Source organism: Talaromyces amestolkiae, assembly GCF_001896365.1.
Source record: "Talaromyces amestolkiae strain CIB chromosome Unknown scaffold26.1, whole genome shotgun sequence".
NCBI classification, from domain to species: domain Eukaryota; kingdom Fungi; phylum Ascomycota; class Eurotiomycetes; order Eurotiales; family Trichocomaceae; genus Talaromyces; species Talaromyces amestolkiae.
The window spans coordinates 478,912-502,563 of NW_024468062.1; the positions used below are offsets into that span (position 1 = coordinate 478,912).

Below are 23,652 nucleotides of genomic sequence, written 5' to 3' on the forward strand. Positions count from 1 at the left end.
TCTTCCCCACTCGCAAGCCTCCCGAGAAAAAAAGGAAGAAAAAGGAATAGACTGTACAGGACAGGGCCGGAGTACAGCCTTCCCAGATCCACCCCTTCTACGACCGACTGACGTGGGCGATCGCTGAGCTCGCGGCTGTCCGCCATATCAGTATTTATCGGCCTGTCTTGCTGTCATCGCGCTGGGTTGCCCATACCCCAGGATTTTGCTCGGTATCGACGTATCCGACCCTAAGAGCCTTCTTACAGCATCTATCTTGACTGACTACCTTACAACAACGTCACGTCACACATATATTCCCAAATGTTCTGGATTTTTTGACACGCTCTGAACTGCAATATGGATACAGGCTGCCCGCGGTATTACAGTCAGAAGAATCTTCTGCTCTAAGAACAAGCCTACTATGCAGAGTTCACCAACAACCAGGCAGTCCCCCGCGTCATCACCCTGGGCCGCAGACCGTCATTCCCGGCAGTTGGGTGGTTTCTTCAACTCGTCAAACACACATCCTATACAGCACTCGGCGTTCAACGGCACCATGCCATCTCCGTTTCTGTTTCCGAGGGATTCTTCCGATGGTGGTGGCTCTGGTGGATCAGCGGTGAGTACAAACTATTTTGGTCTTCCTGTCGACAATCATGGCAGCCCACCAGGATCCAACCCAGGGCCACACACGAAGACGAATTGGGATATGTTGTCACAATCATATTCATCAATGCCCAGCCCAAGGCTACAGAAAGTATCGCCAAATCCAGCGCAAACGCGTATGATAAGTTTGGTAGGCTCTGCTTCTCAAGCCGGGGAAGAAGAGCCCTCACGGACGGGAGATCGCGTTGCTCATGATGCCACCACGAACCGGCCGAATCTACGACAAAATACGAAATCTTCTGGCTCTTTTGGACCTGACGCTCGGGCAGGTGGCTTTCTAGAACCTCACAATAGCAACATGGACATTGATGTTCACGCTTCGCCCATGCAAATTTCGCCTATGGAAAATCAACGGGGACAACTTAACCAAATCCCCTCTTTTGGCTTCCCGAATACATACTCACCTGACATATATCAGCCTACTCCTGGATCAAACGCTCGAAGCGATGGCGACAGACGTGAACACCCTAGCTTGTCTTTTCCAGGCACCACAAGTTCCCCACTGCCATCCTCGGGTGAAGATCGTCGACGCGCAGAGACACTCCCGACACCTACAGATCAGCTTCCCATTAACTTCATTTCGGTTGATGACTGTCAACGGCTGCTTCAAGCAGCGCCAGAAACGACCTTGCTTCTTGACATCAGGCCGTATCCTCAGTTCTCGCAAGCAAACATCATGGAATCCCTCAACCTTTGCATACCCACAACACTTTTGAAGAGGCCCTCTTTCAATACCGAAAAGCTCAAGGATACATTCACCAACGAATCTGAACAAAGAAAGTTCTTGTCTTGGAGACAAAGTGATTATATTATTGTATACGACTCAAATACAGTGCAATTACGGGACGCCACGTTGCTTATGAATGTACTTAAGAAATTCAAAGTGGAGGGCTGGCACGGCGAAGGAAGGATACTACGCGGAGGGTTTGCAGCTTTTGCCAGTCGCTTTCCGAATCAGGTACGACAGCAGCGTCAGAACAACGCCAAACCATCGGGTATGGGTGCCCGGCCGATGAGCCTGAATCTTGCATCTACTGTACCAGTAGCAGGGGGTTGCTCTCTACCGGATGCCGGTCCAGCCGAACCATTCTTTAGTAATATTCGACAGAACATGGATTTAGTCGGCGGTGTTGGTCAGATGCCCGTCAAACTTCCTAACGCATTAACGCCCGAACATACCAAAAATCTCCCGCAATGGCTTCGCAAAGCATCATCTCATGAAGACAAAGGGCACGATGTATCGCAGAAATTCTTAAACATTGAACAACGCGAGTTGCGTCGCATGCGAGAGGCCCTCAATTCTCATGTCAACTACGATGAACAATCCTCAACAAAGTTCCGGGTTGCCGGAATTGAAAAAGGATCAAAGAACAGGTATAACGACATATATCCGTTTGACCACTCTCGAGTTCGACTTCAAGATGTCCCTTCTGGCGCATGTGATTACATAAATGCCAATCACGTTGGAGCGAAGTTTACAAACAAGACGTATATTGCTACCCAGGCACCTATACCAGACACATTCGTCGTAAGTACTCCTTGCAAAAGATGTTGCTTGTTTAGCATCAAGCTTACATGATTATAGGACTTCTGGCGTGTTATTTGGGAACACGATGTCCGCGTGATTGTAGCCCTTACCGCCGAGATGGAGCGAGGACAAATCAAGTGCCACCCGTATTGGAACACCAACAGTTACGGCCCTTTCAAGGTCAAATCTCTTGGAGAGCGACGCGTATACGTGGATCTGCCACAAGATCCGGAAACACCACAGCGTCCATCGGCATCTGAGAAGAAGCCTTCTTCAGAGGGACTCTTTACTTCAGGTGACGAGCGACCATATATTCTCGTACGGCACTTCACCCTCTCACATTCCGACTATCCTTTCAAGCCGATCCGAGAAATCACCCAACTACAATACTCTTACTGGCCCGATTTTGGAACCACATCGCAACCGAATCATCTATTGCAACTTGTCGAGCAATGCAACAAAATCACCAGGAGGAGCAGTTCAATAAATTTCAGCGCTGAAGACGCCGAGCCACCAGGTCTTCGGCCTATTGTGGTGCATTGCAGCGCTGGCTGCGGTCGAACAGGCACCTTTTGCACCGTCGACAGTGTGTTGGACATGCTCAAACAGCAGCGCACGAAGCGAGCTACGAATGACGACAGTAGAAAGAAGAATAACGACGACAACGAGAAATGGATTTATGACGACTCGACGGATCTGGTTGCTAAGACAGTTGAGGATTTCCGAACTCAACGTCCCAGTATGGTGCAGAATCTGAGTCAGTTTGTACTTTGTTATGAAACGATTTTGGAATGGGCTGCGTTGCATGATTCATAGATGGCAGATGAAATTGGGATCGCCATCAGTCATAGGGAGGAGTACGAGTTCTATAGTTATAGGTATATATATATATATAGCATTAGAGGATACCCTATTTGTGTGAATTAGATATTTCATCATGAATTTGAGATAAGTCTTCGCGAACTATCACAAAGCAACAAAACTTGGGCAATGGATGAGGCTGTCGGGCAACTCATTAGGATTCAGCCTTAAGCGGGACGATGGGTTAACAACCAGGCAACAACACCGCCACTTGGCGTGTCCGTCCACTACATAAGAAGCCATCATCATGCATTCAAATAACAAGCATCTCGAATTAGCATTGCTTTCGAGAATTGATTCAAAGAGAGGGACGGAAGGAATTAAGCAAGCCCGGAGTTAGACGACCTTAAAAGACAGAGGAGTTCCGTCTCAGGAGCATCACATCCACAACAAACAAACAAACATGCTGCTCAACCTCCCAGCAGAGCTCGTACAACTTGTACTCAAACACTGCTGTATCTCGGCATACCTCCAGGCTGCTCTGAGCTGTCGCACACTTTACAAAATCGCTTCGTCTTCCCGAGATGTTATTCTCCATCATATGAAGACAAACCCCGGTTCCGGCTTCAGAGCACAGACAGATCAGAAATCGGATGTGGATGCTGAGCGATTAACTACGCGAGAACTCTTCTTGCTGCTTCGACGGGGCGCTAGCGAGCATCTGCTATATGGAGAGTCTGATTTCGATCGCACAATATACTCATTCGATGGCAAAGCCATTGAGATCTCTGCGTCTGCGATGTGTAATAAGAAAGACGGAAAGGCCGTAGCGTTGGTTTTCAAAGGCGATGATAGAATATATCATTGTCCAGCAGGTGCCGACGGGAGGATACAGATTGAGACTACTCAAACATGTTCTCTGCCCCTCTTGAAGCCGCTCCTTAATGCGGAACGTGTCAGCATTATCAAGAGTACATATGCTACCGATGACAAGTACTTGCTGGGCGTCCTCGTCAAGGCCGAAGAGAATGACGGTGGAGCAGGAGCAGAAGATTTAGAGCCAGTCCCTTCTTTTTTCAACCAGGAATTACAGCGGGAGCGAGAGCGTACTCAGAAGACTTATTTTATGTTATCTCTTGAGGCGACCCCTAGACGACCAATAAGCAACTGGCAGTGGCGAATGACAATTTGCGAGATCCACGCAGATGATGGCTTCAAAGTTAATGCATTGGCGGCTATGAACGCTCAGAATTTTGCTATATCATGGGAGCAGACCAATGGAAGCTATCACAACGTCGACATGTACAGGGGTTACTGGGACCCTCTCCATCGTTACAATTTGGGTACGACTCGAGGATATTTCTGTGCGTCTACCTGTTCCCCCGGCGGCCATGCGAGAGTTGATCAAGGCTAACAGTGAGAATAGTCAAATCTTATAAGTCGACCAGATTCGTTGACGAGCAGGGCCTGTGGGCAGCAGCTAATGATCCCAACAAGATTGAACTTACGCATCATCGAGAAGTTTCGGCCCTCGGAGCAGTGGCCGACCTCAGATTCAATGACTCTGGGCAATTATTGCACACTCATCGAGGGTCTGCGATGTTTGGATACTATCATAACTTTGAACACCATACTCACACGACTTCACCATTGCCCACTGGCGCGCATAGGAATTACGCTAATGTTCGAATGAGAGAGTCGCTAGAACTGTCCTTTGCGGTGGAAATCCCCTTTTATGCTATGCATGACACACAGTCTCTCCAAGGGACCCCTTTCTGCCATTGGAGATACCTTTCCTATGGCATATCTGCTGACCGCGTCAACGGGCGTACAATAGCCTGTCTGTTTATATCGCACATTGCGCTGAATGCTCTTCGTTGCACTCACCAGATGAATCTGGAGAGGGGACGGCGCCTGTCGCGATGGTCACCCGTGGCCCGACTCTGCGATTACCCGGATTCATCAGTGAGCACGATAGGTTGCCATTTTGCCGTATCGCCCAACAGCACGCGCATCGCGGTGATGCAGTGGGATACGCTGTATGTTTGGGCCTTGAATCCCGAAGAGATTATCCGGTTTGATCGGAGTGACTACTATCCACAAGCCTGGCGTTCAGGGGATAGGATGGACGACGATGATATGATTGAGCTACGTCCTGTGATAATCCGCATGGAAGCGGTCTGTTTCAAGCTCATGTTTACAGAGAATGATGATGTTATTGTGGCTTTGACGGATCGTGGATTGATGACGTGGGATTTGAGACCGCAGGGTCGCCGGAGACGGAGTTCGCTGAACCTGAATGTTGAGAATGTTCCGGTCATGTGGTATGGGCCTTCGTCAGCAGAGGACTATCTAGAGTATAGTTCAAGGGAAGTCAAGTCTTTGCCAGAAGATGCAGGAGAAAACTCGGCAGGAGAGTCAGCAGATGATTCAGATGAGGCGGATGATATATCAGTTGATTTGGAAGAACTAGGAGAGTCAGCAGATGATTCAGATGATATGATAGTTGATTCAGAGGAGGACTCGGCCGAGGACTCAGAATAAGGACAGGTGTATAACAGCATAATGTACATAGAATGGTTTCTCCAGGCACCGGACAGCTGATCTAAAGATCGTGTATCATAACATCCATTGCCAACTCCTTTCCCTCCATAACATGCCTTATTGTCCCTCTCCTCCACCTCCAGATAGCGTCAATACCGCAACAATCATCAACACCCACCAGTATCTACATGAAGTTGTTAGCCATGAAATAAACAGGATAAAAAAAAGGACGAACGACATACTTTTGGAAAAAAGTCTTCTCAACCTCTTCCGGAGGCGCAGTGCCACCTGGACTGACTACAATCGGCTTATTCAATTCCGGCAGTGCGCCAGCACTGGGGTAAACCAGCTCCACGCCTATCGAATCCTGGGACTCCTCCTCATTATCCTTCTTGGATAGCGAAACATAATACAAATCATGCTGCTGCGAGCCGCTGAGATATAGTCGCAGATTATTCGCTGAGGTGGTACTTGTCCACGCTGACTGCGAAACCAGACTTCCGACCCATTGTTTCGATCCATCCGCCGCCGTGGTATAGAATCCTATCCTGTATTTCAGATCCTTGTCGCCGCCCTCGGCGGTCGGGGGCGTATACGAGAGGACATTGCTTTCGAGTGTGTCGGGGTCATAGGCTATCTTGGCCAGGAGAGATGGCTGCGGCACATTGACAGCCCAGTGATAAATGTCGGCGGATTTGGGCAGGGCGGTGGATTTGCATTGAACGAGACCAAGGGATATGAATATGAAGAGGAGGTTGAGGAGGGTACCGAGGGAAGGCATCTTGTCACATTGACTATTTTGGCTGGTTGTTAATAGTAGTTGATAGTTGCCGGTCTGGTCGGATAACTTCCTCTGGTTAGTGCCAGGAAGGTAAGCCGCCGCGTCGAGCCCAGCCCGTCTCGAGCCCCCGCGAGTTAAGCGCCGTTTCCGTGCGAGCAATCATGTGATGAGTTCAGTTTTATTTAGTTTCTTACAGGGCCTGTAGAATCTAGATCCATCAAATTAATTGTTGACTTGTTGAGGAAGCATCTTATTCAAGATATCCCGTGCTACCTCAATTGCTGGCATCGTGTACAGGCATGCTACTTGTCATATGTACCCAAACATAATAAATACATGGAGTGGTGACTTAGGGAGCTGATAGGAAAGTGCCACCGCCGATGACGCAGTGGTGGGTTGGGTCCTTCCCCACGACGACCCAAGTGCCTTCCTTCCTAGTAGTACTAGCTACACCGCACTCACGATGATCTCTTAGTCCTTTAACAGCTCAATTCCCCTGTCTTTCTTTCCCCTCTACTACGCCTCTCACATCCTAGCATGCTATACCTCCCTGTCAAATTTCAACAGCGTGGTGTAACCTAGTCTCTTTGACAATCCGTCAATCAATCAATCAATCAATCAATCAATCAATCATCCCATCCTTCCATCTTCCTTGATTGCCCGTTACTGTTACTCGGACATTGCCCGAATTGAAATCCCCCAGCCATCATCGTTCTTCTCACCACCGCCAGCCAATCGTACTACTGACGTCGATTTGGACCGCCGTCCACAAGACACATAAATAGATCGCTATGGCTTCGCTACCCTACCGTCGTCAGCCCTCCCGGCAGACGTCTCGACAGGCTTCGACAGACGACCGTGAAGCTGTGCAAGCGCAAATGGACTACTATATTGGTATCGACGTTGGTACGGGGAGCGCCCGTGCCTGTATCATCAACGACAAGGGTGATATTGTGGGATTGGCCTCGGAGAACATTGGCTTGTGGCAGCCTCAGCAGAGCTACTATGTATGTGACTGTAGACAGCGAACGAGACTCCCTACTGACTTAGATTGTTTAGGAACAATCTACTTCCGATATCTGGCGATGTATCTGCATCTCCGTCCAGCGTGCTATCAGCCAGCACAACATCAACCCCGAATTCGTGCGGGGTATTGGCTTTGATGCCACCTGCTCCCTGGCCGTATTCTCAACCGACACCGATGAGCCCGTCTCCGTGACCGGTCCCAACTTCGACACTGACCGCAACGTCATTCTGTGGTTGGATCACCGTCCCGTTGAGGAAACCGATTTGATCAACTCCACTGACCACAACCTCCTCCGCTATGTTGGCGGAAAGATGTCCATTGAGATGGAAATTCCCAAGGTCCTGTGGTTGAAGAACAACATGCCCAAGGACCTTTTTGAAAAGTGCAAGTTTTACGATCTGGCAGACGCGTTGACTCATATTGCTACTGGTAATGAGAAGCGTAGCTTCTGCAGTGTTGTTTGCAAGCAGGGATATGTACCCGTTGGTGTGGATGGAAGTGTCAAGGGTTGGCAGGACGATTTCCTGAAGGAAATTGGCTTGGAGGAGTTGGTCACCGAGGACTACAAGCGCATGGGTGGTGTCGACGGGGTGGTGAGCCTATTTCATTTCGTTTTACTCATTCTTCTTTTTGCTTGATATCATTTCCTCTCTTGATGAATGATTACTAACATCATATAGAACGGCGATTACCTGAGTGCAGGTGAACTCGTCGGAACACTTTGTGACAAGGCCGCTGCCGAGCTCGGACTTCCCTCGGGTATCGCAATTGGTAGCGGTGTTATTGACGCATACGCCGGGTGGATCGGAACAGTCGGAGCCAAGGTCAACCTCGAGGGCGACGAGATCGACGCAGATGTCGCAAAGAATGACCGTACTCAGGCTTTCAGCCGTCTCGCCGCGGTTGCTGGAACATCGACATGCCACCTGGCCATGTCCCCAAACCCCGTCTTCGTGCCTGGTGTTTGGGGTCCTTACAGAGACACCATCATTCCAGGATATTGGATGACAGAGGGTGGACAATCCGCCACTGGAGAGTTGCTTAAGCATGTCATTGAGACGCACCCTGCTTTCAACCAGGCTATTTCCGTTGCCGAATCATACCACACCAACATCTACGAATACCTGAATGAGCATCTGAAAGAAATGATGGAGGACCAACAGGCACCTAGTATTTCTTACCTTGGCCGCCACTTTTTCTTCTACGGAGATCTGTTTGGCAACCGCTCCCCAATTGCTGACCCCAGTATGGCTGGTGCTATTGTTGGACTAACCAGCGACAAGACGGTGGACAGTCTCGCCATCCACTACTACGCTACATTGGAGTTCATTGCATTGCAAACAAAGCAGATTGTAGATACTTTGAACGAGGCCGGCCACAACATCAACTCCATTTTCATGTCTGGATCTCAGTGCCAGAACGAGATTCTCGTCAAGCTCATTGCATCCGCTTGTAACATCCCCGTTCTTATCCCTCGCTACGTCCAGGCTGCTGTCTGCCATGGTGCCGCCATGCTTGGTGCCAAGGCTGCCAGTGCCGATGGAGAAGGCAAAACCGAGGATCTGTGGTCTATCATGGACAAGATGAGCAAGCCTGGTCGCAAGGTGGTTCCTACAACCGACAAGACCGAGAAGGCTCTCCTTGAGGCCAAATACAAGGTCTTCCTGGAGCAGTGTTTCAAGCAAAAGGAATACCGAAACTTGGTTGATGATGCTATCGGAGCGTGGAACAAGAAGAATTAAATTCGGTAAATTAGAATTTTCAGCAAGTTAGATAGACGGCGCCTTTTATGATAAACTGTATTTACATATTATTTACATATTATATATGATCTGTTCCGCCTGAAGTCCTGTTCCACATTGGTCTTAACGATTGAGATATGCCTCGTAGCCTCACACTAGATTGGCTGGCACTACATTGCCCGGCATTGATGTCAGACTCTCGGGCATACAAGCCCTATAGTCTGAACGTCTTGTGCCCCGAACTTATATAAACATGCATTGCACTTGCCGCAGCCGGCCTACAACACAAGGAGAGTATGGCTTGTAGTTTGTCTCATTAGACATCATTCAAAAATATAGCTGTTCCACTAATTAAATATCGATTTTCGACCACCATTCCCAGCTTGTGCAATATCCTCCGCTTCAGCTAACAGCATATCAAGATCGTCGTCCAGCGGTGCATCATTATTATCATTATTCGTTTCTGTCACGGGCTGATTTGCAGCTGCTTCAGTAGGCGCGGCTTGCCTCGTAGTGGAACTGGTATTCTCGGCTTCGGCTAGCAGCATGTCAAGATCATCGTCTGGTGGCGCATTCCCACTTGGTGATTCGATCGATGTATTATTATTCTTTGGCGCGGAGGTGACGTTTTCTGCTTCTGCCAACAGCATGTCCAGGTCGTCGTCGGGTGGTGCGTCGTCATTCTGTCGGGTGGATGCGTCCTGAACTGGCGCGAAGCTGCGTCTTGGACGTTCGGCAAATAAGTCTCCCAGCTCATCCTCTAGTGAAGTATCATTTCTCGTGTCGTTAATCGTGGTAGTTGCATCTGCCGGCCCGTTCCTCTCCGCAGTAGAATTGTCATTGTCGCGGTTACCATAGTCATCGGTACTGTCGTCGTCACGTCTACGATAATCCGGCTTCTCCTCGTTTATCCACTCCCTCCGCATAATCTGCACGCGCTTCGTATGACCCAATTTCTCAATCATGGCGAGACCATCTGCAAATTTCGCGCGGGGATACAGATCGTCGAGCCATAGTTGGTAGAAGTTCAGGAGGCGTCCCAGGTCGGAGTACTAGTAACGACAGTCAATGAGGCACATTTAGCTGTAAAGAAATAAAATATTATGGACCGACCTCGTGGCCCTTGCCTTTGAATTTGAGTTTGGTTCTGACGTCCTTTCGTAGTTTGGGGATGCCTTTTTGTGAAAGGAGGCTTTTCAATGATTATACAATTAGCATATAGTACGCTGGAACGGCTGGGTGAACATACCGAGCCTCGTCGAGCTTAGCTATGGGCACTCTTTGCTTGGTAGGTTTTATATCTGCGTCCAAACCTAGGACTTTGGTCGCGTCGGCGTCATGATTGTTGTTTTGCGTCTGTGACGTTTCCTTGTCCTGAGTTGATGGGAGATTTTTCAGGACATCGTCAAGACCGGCGTCGTAGTCGAATAGGTCGTCAATCTCGGACATATTGTATTTATTTTTGATTCAACTTTACTTTCAACCCAAGACTGTCATGAGGACATCTCTGGCTCGCGTTCGACGCGACGGAACATTTGGTGATCATTTAACCCAATCGGGAATCATCCAGAATCTAACTATATCCGGTATAGCGTCGCCGACCACACCTCTCAGCGACATCCGGAGAGTTCGACCTCACCTTTTAACCCAACGACCCCGACGTCTCAAACCCAGCACTTGGGAGCAACGAGCCTCCGATATAATGGCCATTGAACCCACAAAGGCTATCGTGCCCCCTCGAGGGGTCAAGACTGACTACCCTGTAAGACTGGAATGATATTACAATTGCTTGGAGTCCTGCTAATTCGAGTTCTTTCCGTGAAACAGTTAATTGATTCCGACCCGTATGGCACCCAATTCCAGTTCCCGATGCGCTCTTATGTCAATGCTATACTGCGGATGGATCTCTAACTTTCTAGGTAGACATATTAAGAGAGTCTTCGGTTATGCTCGAGCTTCAGACTACGCTGTCGGAGGTGCCGCCGCAGCTGCCTCCCCGCTCGCCTTCTGGCTTATGGAAAAGTTCAGTCCTTCTCACGTCGGAAAGGGAGGATTCGCACCGGTGATGCGCTTGGCAACTGCAATTGGTATTCTCGGAGGCGTTCACATTTTCTACCAGAGATCTATAAGTATGTTCCATTACACCACTATCGGTAAAATATTCTTCAATAACTAACACCCCGATCAAATAGACCGCTTCTACGGCTTCACAGAAAACACACGCGAGGTCGAAAAGGATATGCGCGAAATGGTCGACAAGGTCAAGAAGGGGGAGCCACTCTACGGCAAATCACAACTCTCAGAATACCTCCAAGGCGTTGCCGCCCGTAACTCGCGATATACCGGTCTCTTTGCCCATGTTATTCCATGGTTCAATGTGGTGAACCATAACCAGGTATGCTGGACCATTTTGCTCTCTTTCAAGATCTATAGCTGACTTTGATATAGCACGGTATCGACACAGCCAAGTATTATCAGCAGGCTGAGAGAGAGCTCGAGGCGGAGCGCTTGGGCAAATAAAGCTGTCAGTCGTTTTCATAGATTTTCTAGTCTCGTGTGTATGCTATATTCCAATGAATATGTTCTGAAGGAGTTGTGAGTAACCGTCGTGTCTGCTATTGTATTTATCATCGTGTTGCCACCAAGCATCAAGAACTAAAAGAGATCTGTTGCGAAACAATCTATGAAAAATAAATTCATTCCATCTTCACGTCACTTGCAAACTCGGTATTCAATTCACGATTTCGTTTTGGTTTCGGATTCGGTGCTACGCTAAAATCAGCTTTTGATTTCAGTTCTAAGTAGCACGCATACATACCATTTTCATTTTCTTGAATATAGAATCGCCGCAGTAACATGATTGCATCGTTCTTGAATATCCCGCTATACACCGGATAAGGCGGGTCTATAGAGGGACTGCCGATAATTTAGCACTGAGAACACACCACGAGGACTGCAAGCGACTAAAGAACTGACTTTGAATGTAGTGATAAAACACTCCCAGTACCACCGAACCTCTCATTGGCACAGCCGAAGAACACTCGCCGGATGTTATACTGTCTCAGCAGCGAAGCACACATCACGCACGGCTCGACCGTCACGTATAGATCGACTTGCTTGAAAATCGACCTAGGGTATGTCTGAAGTGCTTCCTCGATTGCGAGGAATTCTGCATGTCTTGTGCCCTATCGGATCCCCTTTGATCAGGCATTTGTACATGAAGATGTTTCATGTTGTATCAAACATACATTCATAGACCGATTTGTATCATTCATCCCTGATCCTATTATTTTGCCTTGTAGTACAAGGACACATCCTACTGGAGTTTCACCAGCTGCCAAAGCTTTCTCGCCCTAAATTCGATGTATTAGTCCACGAAACAAAGTCGAAAATGAGAGAAGATTCCAGTACCATTAAGAGTGCCTCTTTCATAAATTTCTCCTGATCTTCTTGAGTGACGTCGCCATATTCTGAATTGGTCTCACATCCTGAAGCCATTGTTGTAGGCGGCCAGTTTAACAAAAGTCTGTTGTAAAGATGTCTAGATCAGTCAGAGAGTCAGCTATATCGTTTGTTGAAGATATTGTTGTATTGTCACAGAGATTTCGATATCAGAATTACAGTACCATGTATGTGAAGAAACGTGAATACACCATGCAAAAGTCACGTACGATGGTATCAAACGGCAGAATTACGGTATCAGTCACGATTGTGGGGCTCTCTGTTTCGACACCTTGGAGCCTTGCAGCCTTGTGCGTGTTGACGGGTAATCAGAACAGCCAATGAAATCTTGTTGATATCTTTGATACTGGACATCACAAGTCGACGACTGCATTTGCCGGTATTTAGCCTCTTGAATTAGCATTGTTTATGTCACCTACACGCCTCTCATCTTTGTGCTCCATGCACTTCTAGGAATACCATCCATGGACACGATTGAATGGGGACCATGGCAGGGGACGAGGAACCACGGCCTCGAGGCTTACAGTCCACAAATGGAAACTTCAACGCTGCAGACCCGACATCTTCATCAATATTAAACAGCTTKCTTCCAGGTCATTTGTCTTCAGAAGCATTTGATACTATCTCCCAGCTTCGTAAGGAGTTGACCGAAAAGGGACCTGGGTCATTTTCTCGGACTGCTGAAGATGTCAAGAACACGCAAGCTCTTATACAAGTCGCTCTCAAGGTTGCTGCCGAAGTCACTGCGGTAGACATTCAGTTTCCTCGTGATGAGACAGAGAGACGTCTTTTGGACTGTCTCGATATTGTCCAACTGCTCGTTGAGAATTCGCTAAGAGGGCTCGATGGAGGGGATGTTGACGCGGAAATACCCGGTCAAGATACCCCATCACCGTTTCATCTATGGCTGATCATTGAATTGGTCGATCTCGGTGTCAAAGTGCGTCTGGATGGCGTGGAAACCAAAATCAAGGGCCTCCTGATTATGCTCACTCGTTCTCAACATGACATGTTTCGAGCTCCTCGATTTCCAAGGAATTCTGTGTCAACTATACTAAGTGCTTTAGCTACGGGTAGGCATATGTTCTTGTATCTTAGATTCAATAAATCTACTAATTTCTGATATTGCAGACATTATACGGTCCTTGGAGATGGTCGATTTTTCAAAAATTGCAATGTCAGACATCACTCTACCCGGTCCTGGAAGCCCACTCGAGAAACGTTTAACAGCCAAACTTAACTTATCAGGACGGCCTTTCCAGTCTCCGATCCGCTTTGGAGACATCGGTCGTGCCATGTTTATGCTTCTCCAAATCCTAGAAGCACTCCTTTCTCCTGTAGAATCGAAGCCGGGTAGTTTCTCGGCAGCCGGCATTGTACAGGATTTCACAACATCTCTGAATCTAGCTGGTCGCATAGGGAAATGGCTCGTTTCGCTAATCAGGCGCTGTGGCACGTACGCCAGGCGCTTCATTATCGACCCTATTATCGGGTACCTTTACTTCGCCGACTTTTTGCTAACAAGATCATTAGAGTATAACGATATCGGATCTTTGAACGCTCAAGCTAGCAAGATACTAATCGAAGTACTGACGGTAGCCGTCTCGGACACCAGTCTCAGCCGTGAACCCCAGGTTGAACAGGCCTTGCATCATTGTTTAGAAGGCTTGAAGGAGAGCCAAAAGACCTCACTCGTGACGAGAATGACAATACAAAACGTCCTGATCCCCAGACTTGTTGACATACAAGCTATAGACGAGCATTTTGTCGCTTATTCGTCTTCGTTCCAAGTAAATTCGAACTTCAACGCTGAAAGAGTTGCTTCTAACAAGAACATACAGAACCTGGTCAAAGAGTTGATCGATTCCCAGAGGGCTTTTTATCCACATGGTAAGACCCGAGAATTTCTTTATAAGGAACAAGTATACTAAATAAGCTTTCTTGCCTCAAGAGCATGAGCTGGCTCATCGTGCTCCCAAGCGCATTCGGTTATCCGAACCTCAGCCTATATCTGGCGAGAAAGCCATAGCCCAGCAAATCCTCGAAAAAGCTGCCAAGATCATTGACTCTAATGATGTGACAAGCTTTGATGAGCTGGCACAAGCTGCGAGGTAACTCTAGGACCTTCCAATGATGTTGACTACTCCAGGACTGACGCTGTTCAAGGCAAAAGTACAAAGATCTCTCGGACCAACAAAAGTGCGAGTTCTTTGGCTCAATTGCAATTTATCCATGCATTTCAGCAGCACGTAAATCCAACGGATCTATATGCACGTCCAAGCAAATGCCAGGCGCCTTCCACTGTCGTGTTTGTGACTCAGAACGAATTATTTCAGATGGATATGTGCCTTGGCATGGTGACAAAGTCAATGAGATTCAAGAGTTCCTCCTTGAGTTTCTGCCTAAAACTTTACGCAGCCCACCCTTACGAATATCATACTTGCTTGCCGCGAGACGGTTCCTATATCATGAACCTGGAATTAAGAACCTATCAGTTAAATCCTCACCAATTGGTGAATTGTGCCTCCACTCTTTGAAAGCTGCCTCGAGAGAATTGCGGATTACTACTGGGTTAGTATCTATAATTTTATGAGTGAAAAATCATTCTGATCTGTGAACAGACACATCTTGCCTTGCTTTCTACAGAAAGCTGTGGATGTTCAAGTGCGGCGGCAGAACTTCGTCATCATCCTCGAGTGCCTAAAAAGCGTCTCAGAGAGAGCGGATATCCCTTCTCAGGAGACTTGCATCTTGACCTTGTGCCGACTAGCCGAGTGGGTTCTTGAACCTAAGCACGATAGTTCAATCCAATTTGCTAACAGAGTTCATTAGGATATCTGAAGATGAAGAGCTGAATATTATACTTCTTCGTCTTTTGGAGTATCTGGGACATGCAAACCCATACATTTGTGCTGTAGCTTATACAGAGGTAAGTCGTGGTCATTTTACCACAACGTCTTGAACTAAACATAGCCTGTAGCTCCTGAAACTCTCACAAGAATCATCAACAACTGTCGCAGGTCTCCTTCGTCCTTTTTGGAGATCGCTGTCGGTGACCGTGGTAAAGAATCTGAGGAACCGGCCTCACATGGCAGAGCAGCTGTGTGATCTATTGGGCATGTCCGTTGACAGCTTCCTACAATTGACTGAGGTCCACACGTTACCATATCTTGTCTACACCCGTAGACGAGATATCATCACGAGGATTGCTGCAGCTTATCCCTCGAAGTCAGCCTTCGAACTTTGCATGGAGCGTAACAATTTTGCATCAATCATCGCATACTTGTTGAGTCAACCGGAGGAAAATCCCGAGGCTATGATTTACTCGCTTCTGGTTGAAATTGACCCCAACTTCAAGGAAACTTCAGTCACAATGTTACTCAAGACAGAACCAATTCCTATTACTCGGGAGCTGTTGAAGAACATGGGTGATGCTGGTGATGGCCATGATGGAAAGGTCTATTTAGCTCACATACATCGCTATGAAATTGTTCACTAACATCTATTTAGTTTGACGGTGCACTCCGCCTGCTTGCCAAGCTCATATCCTCCAAGCACTCTTCGGGGAGTTCAAATCCGAAATCCCGCCCAGACGTTGGCCTCTTCATAGAGGAGCACCTGTTGGGTCTGATTACAGAATTTTCCGATACCGTGAATGACGTCCGCATACGCTACTCAAATATGGAGAAAAAGCGCAATATCATAGCCATTGGTGAAATGATCAAGCTTGCTAGAGGTCATGTCAATGTTGCTATTCCCCAGGTTTGTCTTGCCCGTGAGTTTTCGCGTCTGTTGGTCTAACTCATGGTCATACAGATTTGCTCTTGCCTTAGATCATCACTCGAGGTCGAGGAGTTGTGTGATCTTGCATTTGCTGTATGGTGTATATTGATCACTCATCTCGAGCCTGACGAGGTTGAAGCACTTATCGATCAGTCGATCGCAATCATTCTTCGATACTGGCCTGTCATTCAGGAAGGAAGTAAGCAAATGGCTCTGGTTCTAATGGATCATTTATTTCAACATCATGGGTATCAGCTACGTGAAATTTTTCAGACTCTACCATCATTGCTATATATCCCCGAAATGTCTCGTTTCGAAACTCAGATCAAAAATTTCAAAGGCTCTATGGACATAAGTGAGCGCTTAGTAGCATTCAGCGTCCGCTGCCAAAGTGAAAGTCTCACTGTCGTCGAGCAAGCCTTGCAAGAGCTAGTCCCCTTTCTCGATGAGAAAAATGAGATTCTGCACAGGACTTTACTGAATCATCAATCAAACAGCGGCGTTGCACAACTAACCCGCTCTCTTCTCGATTGTTGTGTAAAGTTTCAGTCCGAATCGGACACAATTGCCATGTCAACAGCACGTGCTCTTGGATTAATAGGATGTTTGGACCCAAATAGGGTCGAAATCACAAAGGAGAAGAAAGATATCGTCGTTCTTTCGAACTTTGCTCGCGCGGAGGAAACCTTCGACTTTACAATGTTCTTCCTTCAGAATGTCCTCGTCGATGCTTTCCTGTCAGCCTCAAATACTCGAGCGCAGAGCTTTTTAGCTTACGGCATGCAGGCTCTCATGAGCGCGAGTCATATTACTACAGAAATCACAACGCCATCTGACGACCTCGAAAAGAATGAAAAACACAGGCGCTGGCTCAATTTACCTGAGATTGTGAGGAATACGGTGACCCCTTTCCTCACATCAAGATACTCTATAACTTTGGGTGCAGCAAAAACAGAATGCACGTATCCTCTGTTTTCACCGGATATGAGCTATGGCAAATGGCTACGTGCCTTCGTCATGGACCTACTTCAGAAGTCCTATAGCTCCAATGTTAAGATGATATTCTCAGTCTTTGCTCGAATCATTCGTGACCAAGACATCGCGATTCCGGCCTTCATCTTGCCGTTTGCTGTGCTGAATGTTGCAGCAGATGGGCATGAAGAGCATAAGCGTGAGATTCGCGAGGAGTTGGTCCGTGTTCTGTCTCATCCTTCACCTGAAGGCAGTACTCGTGTGAGAGAGAATGTTCTTCTATGCAGTGAGGTAAGCAAGTTCGGCTGTCCCTTGAAATTGACCGGTGTATATATCTACTAAATCTTTCCACAGAGCGTATTCAGTGTCCTTGATTATCTGCTAAGGTGGTTGCAAGCCAAGAAGAAGCAGCATGCTATAATCGCAAGCAATCTTTCTGGGAAAAGCACACAAGCAGAACTAATGCTTGATCTTTCCTCGGCCCAAATCAAGAGCGTAGAGCAGATATTGTCCTCCATTCCTCCGGAAGTTATATCAAAGAGAGCCGTTGAGTGCAAGTCTTTCTCTAGAGCGCTTTTCCACTGGGAGCAATACATCCGACAAAGCAAAAGCTACAATGAGAAGCGAGATGAGACCGATCTGGAACCTCTCTACCAACGTCTACAGGAGATTTATACCCAGATCGATGAGCCTGATGGCATTGAAGGTATTTCTACGTATTTACATGTACTTGATGTTGATCAGCAGGTCCTCGAGCATCGAAAAAGTGGCAGGKGGGCTGCTGCTCAGAGTTGGTATGAGTTGCAATTGGATGAGGATCCAAATAACACCGACACGCAGTTGAACCTGCTCACTTGCTTGAAGGAGTCTGGTCAACAAGGTAAATTACCCAAAATTCTATGCTATCGCTCATCCACTGAATTTTGGTAGATGCACTCCTAAGCAGATTTGAAACATTCAGCGAGTCCGAAGAGTATCCCTCCAAATTATTCCCATTTGCTTTGGAAGCTTCCATCTCAACTGGAAAATGGTCCAAGCTCGAGAAATATCTCAAAGTCTGCCCCAAGGAAAATGCCACAGACTTTACTGTTGGCATAGCTTCAGCCCTCAACGCTCTGCGCAATGGCGACAAATCTGCATTCAACGAAATCGTCCAGAAATTACGGCTGAATACTACAAGGTCAATGACAGCAAATTCAACTATGTCTTTACAGACGTCTCACGATATGCTGCTCCAATTACATGCCTTGTCTGATGTCGAAGCTATCGTGAACGCAGACATTCAGACGGGAATGACGAAAACTGAGCTCGTCGACACGTTGGACCACCGTCTTGATCTCCTTGGCGTATACATATCTGAAAAGCAATATCTCCTAGGTTTAAGGCGTGCTGCTATGGAGCTGTCGTGAGTAAAATGACGTTATACAATTGATTAGAGTTCTAATACATGGTATAGAACTGGGTTTTCAGAACCAGACATAGCTGCTGTCTGGCTCAAGAGTGCCCGACTCTTCCGAAAGAATGGTCACATCGGCCCGGCTTACAACGCTGTAATGCATGCTGCACAGTTGAAAGCAAAGTCAGCCACAATCGAGCATTCGCGTCTGATGTGGACTGATGGACATCATCGGAAGGCAATCCAAACGCTCAAGGGTGCCATCGCTGCCAATGCTTTTGTTGCTGAGGATTCTGCAATGTCAGTGAGAGCGTCTGTCTCAATGACTGGGGAGAGACAAACTACACAAAATATTCTCGCAGCGAAGGTAAGTGTTGATGAGCACGTTGAGAATACTGTAGGATATTTCAGAAGCAGTCATTTTGACGGGAAATTAGGCCCAATTATTACTTGCAAAGTGGACGGATCGAGCTGGGCAGACTCACTCGGAGACAATTGTCCAAAGTTATCGGGAGGCGATCAAGCTATTCAGCAAGTAAGCAACACGTACCTGTGATTCTGGGATAACTAATCTAGCAACCTCGTGCAGATGGGAAAAGGCTTATTTCTATTTGGGCAAGCACTACAATAAGATCATCGAGTCCGAGAGGGCAAAGCCACCCGGCAAACAATCTCAAATTTAGTAGGTCATGCAGAGATCATAACTTCTGACCATACTGTGACTAACGGATCTAATCCCAGTCTGAGCGGAGAGGCTTCCAAATTAGCCATTGAAAACTTCCTTAGATCCTTGTTCAGCGGGAACAAATTTGTCTTCCAAAGTTTACCAAAGATTTTAACTTTATGGCTGGATCATGCATCAAATGTGAACTTAGCCTTTGATCCAAAGAGAGGAGACAATGTGTAAGTTCCCAAAGGCTTGATCAAAGAGACTCAAGCTGACATTGCTTCAAGCGAGTTCCAGAAACAGATCAACGCTCAACGAGAGAAGTGCTTAGAGGAAATGCATTATCAATTGAAGAAATATCTTAATCGAATACCGCCGGAAGTGGTAAGGTTGATATTTTTCATACTTGATCTTTATTATTTGCTGACAATAATGATAGCTCTTCACAATTCTCTCCCAACTCGTTGCTAGAATCTGCCATGCGAATGACACAGTACATGAGATATTGACCAGTGTAGTCGTCAAGATTGTTGTAAACTTTCCGCGTCAGGGTCTATGGACCGTTTTAGCTCTGGTTAAATCTTCATCCAAAGACCGCGCTTCAAGAGGCATGACATGTCTCAAGAAGATAACGGTAAGGCCTCATTTAATCCTCCATCATTGAAGACTACCTGTCTAACCATTAGCCAAGGAGGTGAACAAAAAATTGAACAAGAGCGGTTTCACGCCATCAGAACTAGGCTCAATGATTAAAGGAGGACAGAAATTTGGCGAAGAACTACTGAGTCTATGCAATGCGCGAGTCGAGGAGAAAGGGACAACTAAAATAAGCCTCTCGCGCAGCCTGGGTTTCAATCACAAAGTCGCCCCGTGTCGATTGGTCGTGCCGTTTCAGAGCATGCTAACCCCGATTCTCCCACCATCTCATGATCAGACATTCATCAAACAGTTCAACGCTTTTTCAGGTGATGTTGTTAGCGTAGAAAGTGAGTGGCTCATCACATGAAACGTTGTAGTGACATACTTGAAGCTAACAATCGACCAGAGGTCCTCGACGACGCACTGGTCCTCAATTCGCTGCAGAAGCCACGCAAAATTAGCATTCTGGGTACCGATGGAAAGGTTTACAGTCTTCTATGCAAGCCGAAAGACGACCTGAGAAAGGACCAACGTCTGATGGAATTCAACAACATGATTAACGGCTTCCTCAAGAAGGACGTCGATTCAGTCAAACGACGAATGTGTAAGTGCTTCTTGCCCTACTTGGGTGATTGATACTGACTCTGGGAAGATATCAAAACATATGCCGTGACGCCCCTTAATGAGGAATGTGGACTGATAGAGTGGGTTGATAATCTACGCACTCTACGAGACATTGTCATGAAACTCCTTCGAGAAAGGGGCATAATTCCGAACGTGAGATTCCTCGAAGTCAATGAATGATCATAGTCAAATGCTAACAAGTTTGCGGTGGAAAGTTCAATGAGATTCGCCATTATCTAAACGATGCTTGCTCTCATAATGACAAGCTTCCTGTCTTTACAACAATGATTCTGTCAAGGTGAGAAGCTCTACCTCTTTGAGACGTATGACATAACTAATATTGTATAGACTTCCTCCCGTTCTACATGAGTGGTTCGTTGAGATGTTCCCAGATCCAGGGGCATGGTTAGAAGCACGGCTACGATTTACTCGAACTAGTGCTGTCATGTCAATGGTCGGGCACGTTCTTGGGTAAGTCTTCACGTATCAAGTCATAATATCTATCGGATACCGATCTTAATCAACTGCTAGATTGGGTGATCGTCACGGTGAAAACATACTGTTCGAGGAAAGTACAGGAGGCATATTACACGTTGACTTTAATTGTCTTTTCGATAAGGTGCGCTCTATCATACGAGTTTGTAAGCTGTTATCTAATCTGGTTATATAGGGTTTGACATTTGAGAAACCTGAAGTGGTCCCATTCCGGCTTACGCATAACATGGTCGATGCTTTCGGGGCATATGGCTACAATGGTAAACAAACCGCTGTCTTCCTCTAGTACTGAATGCTCAAAACTCACTACGTTGTCGTACAGGGCCCTTCCGAAGGACGTGTGAGATAACGCTTGGGTTGCTACGACAAAATGAAGACGCGCTTATGAATATCATGGAAACCTTCTTATACGACCCCACAACAGACTTCATTGGGAAAAAGGTGAGCTATTCACTGTCACCCTAAAGACTTTTGTATAGACTTAATGCTGACTAGATCTTGTGTAATGACAGAGACGAACTCACAAAGATGTACCGGATACACCAGAGGGTGTTATGGAGAGCATCAGGAACAAGCTGAGAGGTCTATTGCCTCGTCAGTCGGTGCCGCTTTCGGTAGATGGACATGTGGATGAATTGATATTAAAGGCCACGGATAAAAAGAACTTGGCCGCCATGTACATTGGCTGGKGTCCGTTTTTTTGATAGGCGCAACTTGCCAAATCTTTTTTTTTTGCATTACATCGTGACTGAATGAGAAGCCGTCATACAGGATGACATCTGCTTATGTAATGTAATGCCATTCCTTTAGCAAGTGGTTGTCTTTAGAGCTGTTTTGTTGTCACCGTAAGAGTGACCTTGATTCCGCGGATGAGCATGAGATTTTGGTAGCATGCGCTAATCAAACTGAGCTCATCTCCGTCTGTTGTTAGACCTTTGAGGCCTGTTCCTACTGGGGCTGCGGCTTCTACCGGAGTAGCTGCTGGCCCTTGAGCTGTAGCTACTGTAATTTGGACTTCGACGTCTACGATTCCTTGAGCGTCTTCTCGGTGGGCTGCGTCTTCTTGGTGGGGAGCCCGAGTCAGAGCGAGAGTATGAACGGGCTCTAGAGCGTCGTGGGGATGCAGAGCGTGACAATGATCTTGGGCGATAGATATCATGTCTCTCTGCCCCACCATTTATGGGACGTCTTGGAGACCGTCTTCTTGAGGGTGGTGATGTCCGAGATGGATGCTCATGGCCAGATGCATGTCGTCGGGGCGAAATGGATCTATCGTCTGGTCCTGGTCTTCTGGCTGGAGGCGGACTCCTAGAGAACATTCGTTTGGGTAAAACGATAGAAACTTTGAGCACGGCGCCATCGATCTGAGCTTCATGCATATTCGAAACGGCAGCTTCAGCATCAGCGGCGTCATGGTAAAGAATGTACGCGGTGCCTCGATTCGTCATGACTAAACAAGGGAAATATTAGCAAATCTTACTCAAGTAATGTAGAGTGGAGACAGTTACATACATGTCTTGTTCAAAGGAAGATCAATGCTGTGTATTTCGCCAAAAGTGCCAAAGATATCGTAGAGGTGTTCTTCCGTTACATTTTTAGTCAATTTTTCGACAACGATCTATATAGTTTCGTCAGCAAATTGACGTTCCAATGAGTGTTACTCTGTCGCAATTTTTCCCTCTAGCGCTCAGTACCGGTCTCAATTGCTTACCTTAGAACTTCTCTTGGGACTCTCAGGAGTAAGGCTTCTGGAATAGCTCCGGTCTCGTGGCCATCTACCGCTCCCGCGTCGAGGGCTCCGCGAAGCTCCACGTTCAGGTGTAAATGACGGACTTCGTGATCTGCCGCGTTTATAGCTTCGTGTTTCGCTCGGACTGCGGCTCATGTTTGGTGATCTTGAACGCGCACCTGGAGACGCGGACTGGCACATTCTAGGTCGTGGGGACATCGAGGGCGATTTGTTTGACATTGAGGCGGGAGACCGTGTGTTCTATTTTCACGTTGAGGAAGTTTTTTTTGGATTCGAGAAGCGCAATAAAAATGTCCTATCGTTGAGACATTACAGGACTCTGAATCGCTGCAGCTGAGGTTATGTAGTTGTAGCTTGCAGAGGAATGCTTTGTACGAGCTACGCGACAAAGCGCGCGCTTAGACGGCAAGCTGAGTGCGCTAATGCCCCCGCATATCAGGTCAATTCTGATTGGTTGATAGGAAGTACTACATCTACAGCTCTTGTAGAGTGCAAGTGCTGTATTAGCGAATCTTCATTTTTCTTTGCCCTCTTTTCAAGTTCTATATTATCTAGCGAACGCTATGCATACATAAATCGATACGTGTTGCCGCTGCGCGATGATGTTGACAATAGCGTCTCTTGCAATTGGGCTTCGTACTGATCCGAGGAACGAAAATGTCTCCAGCCCGGTAATCGCTATCCAGACCCGCATACCTGGCCATTGGTTTTAGTGAGCTGTGTTGTTCACAGTCCTACTATTTATAGAGTCAGCTGCGAAATTAGCCATGCCGGAGACCGTGAGACGGCCATG

General features: G+C 47.1%; 7 protein-coding genes across 7 annotated transcripts; 5 read left to right on the top strand and 2 right to left on the bottom strand.

The window, feature by feature from the left end:
* Positions 1-403: 403 nt before the first annotated feature.
* On the top strand, positions 404-2,992 carry BHQ10_009811 (uncharacterized protein; the record flags this gene model as incomplete). Its single annotated transcript, XM_040882767.1, has 4 exons — positions 404-601; positions 646-778; positions 918-2,176; positions 2,234-2,992. 4 exons carry the CDS (start codon positions 404-406, stop codon positions 2,990-2,992), a joined length of 2,349 nt encoding a protein of 782 aa, XP_040738313.1.
* Positions 2,993-3,440: 448 nt separating this feature from the next.
* On the top strand, positions 3,441-5,521 carry BHQ10_009812 (uncharacterized protein; the record flags this gene model as incomplete). The annotated part of the gene is made up of 2 exons (XM_040882768.1): positions 3,441-4,341; positions 4,404-5,521. The coding sequence occupies 2 exons, from the start codon at positions 3,441-3,443 to the stop codon at positions 5,519-5,521; spliced, it is 2,019 nt and encodes a 672-aa protein (XP_040738314.1).
* Positions 5,522-5,638: 117 nt separating this feature from the next.
* On the bottom strand, positions 5,639-6,302 carry BHQ10_009813 (uncharacterized protein; the record flags this gene model as incomplete). The annotated part of the gene is made up of 2 exons (XM_040882769.1): positions 5,639-5,705; positions 5,764-6,302. 2 exons carry the CDS (start codon positions 6,300-6,302, stop codon positions 5,639-5,641), a joined length of 606 nt encoding a protein of 201 aa, XP_040738315.1.
* A 791-nt stretch (positions 6,303-7,093) lies between these two features.
* On the top strand, positions 7,094-9,071 carry BHQ10_009814 (uncharacterized protein; the record flags this gene model as incomplete). The annotated part of the gene is made up of 3 exons (XM_040882770.1): positions 7,094-7,309; positions 7,362-7,922; positions 8,010-9,071. The coding sequence occupies 3 exons, from the start codon at positions 7,094-7,096 to the stop codon at positions 9,069-9,071; spliced, it is 1,839 nt and encodes a 612-aa protein (XP_040738316.1).
* A 347-nt stretch (positions 9,072-9,418) lies between these two features.
* Positions 9,419-10,520, bottom strand: BHQ10_009815 (uncharacterized protein; the record flags this gene model as incomplete). Its single annotated transcript, XM_040882771.1, has 3 exons — positions 9,419-10,123; positions 10,185-10,263; positions 10,321-10,520. 3 exons carry the CDS (start codon positions 10,518-10,520, stop codon positions 9,419-9,421), a joined length of 984 nt encoding a protein of 327 aa, XP_040738317.1.
* Positions 10,521-10,773: 253 nt separating this feature from the next.
* BHQ10_009816 (uncharacterized protein) lies at positions 10,774-11,591 on the top strand (the record flags this gene model as incomplete). The annotated part of the gene is made up of 5 exons (XM_040882772.1): positions 10,774-10,833; positions 10,899-10,933; positions 10,995-11,200; positions 11,264-11,466; positions 11,520-11,591. The coding sequence occupies 5 exons, from the start codon at positions 10,774-10,776 to the stop codon at positions 11,589-11,591; spliced, it is 576 nt and encodes a 191-aa protein (XP_040738318.1).
* A 1,429-nt stretch (positions 11,592-13,020) lies between these two features.
* Positions 13,021-23,261, top strand: BHQ10_009817 (uncharacterized protein; the record flags this gene model as incomplete). Its single annotated transcript, XM_040882773.1, has 27 exons — positions 13,021-13,606; positions 13,665-14,423; positions 14,485-14,644; positions 14,700-15,104; positions 15,155-15,307; positions 15,366-15,462; positions 15,514-15,990; positions 16,044-16,295; positions 16,350-17,579; positions 17,643-18,168; positions 18,219-18,693; positions 18,745-19,051; positions 19,122-19,219; positions 19,274-19,366; positions 19,426-19,587; positions 19,639-19,735; positions 19,791-19,985; positions 20,043-20,337; positions 20,397-20,594; positions 20,643-20,767; positions 20,830-20,912; positions 20,963-21,085; positions 21,146-21,233; positions 21,285-21,369; positions 21,432-21,550; positions 22,966-23,159; positions 23,207-23,261. 27 exons carry the CDS (start codon positions 13,021-13,023, stop codon positions 23,259-23,261), a joined length of 7,437 nt encoding a protein of 2,478 aa, XP_040738319.1.
* Positions 23,262-23,652: the final 391 nt, after the last annotated feature.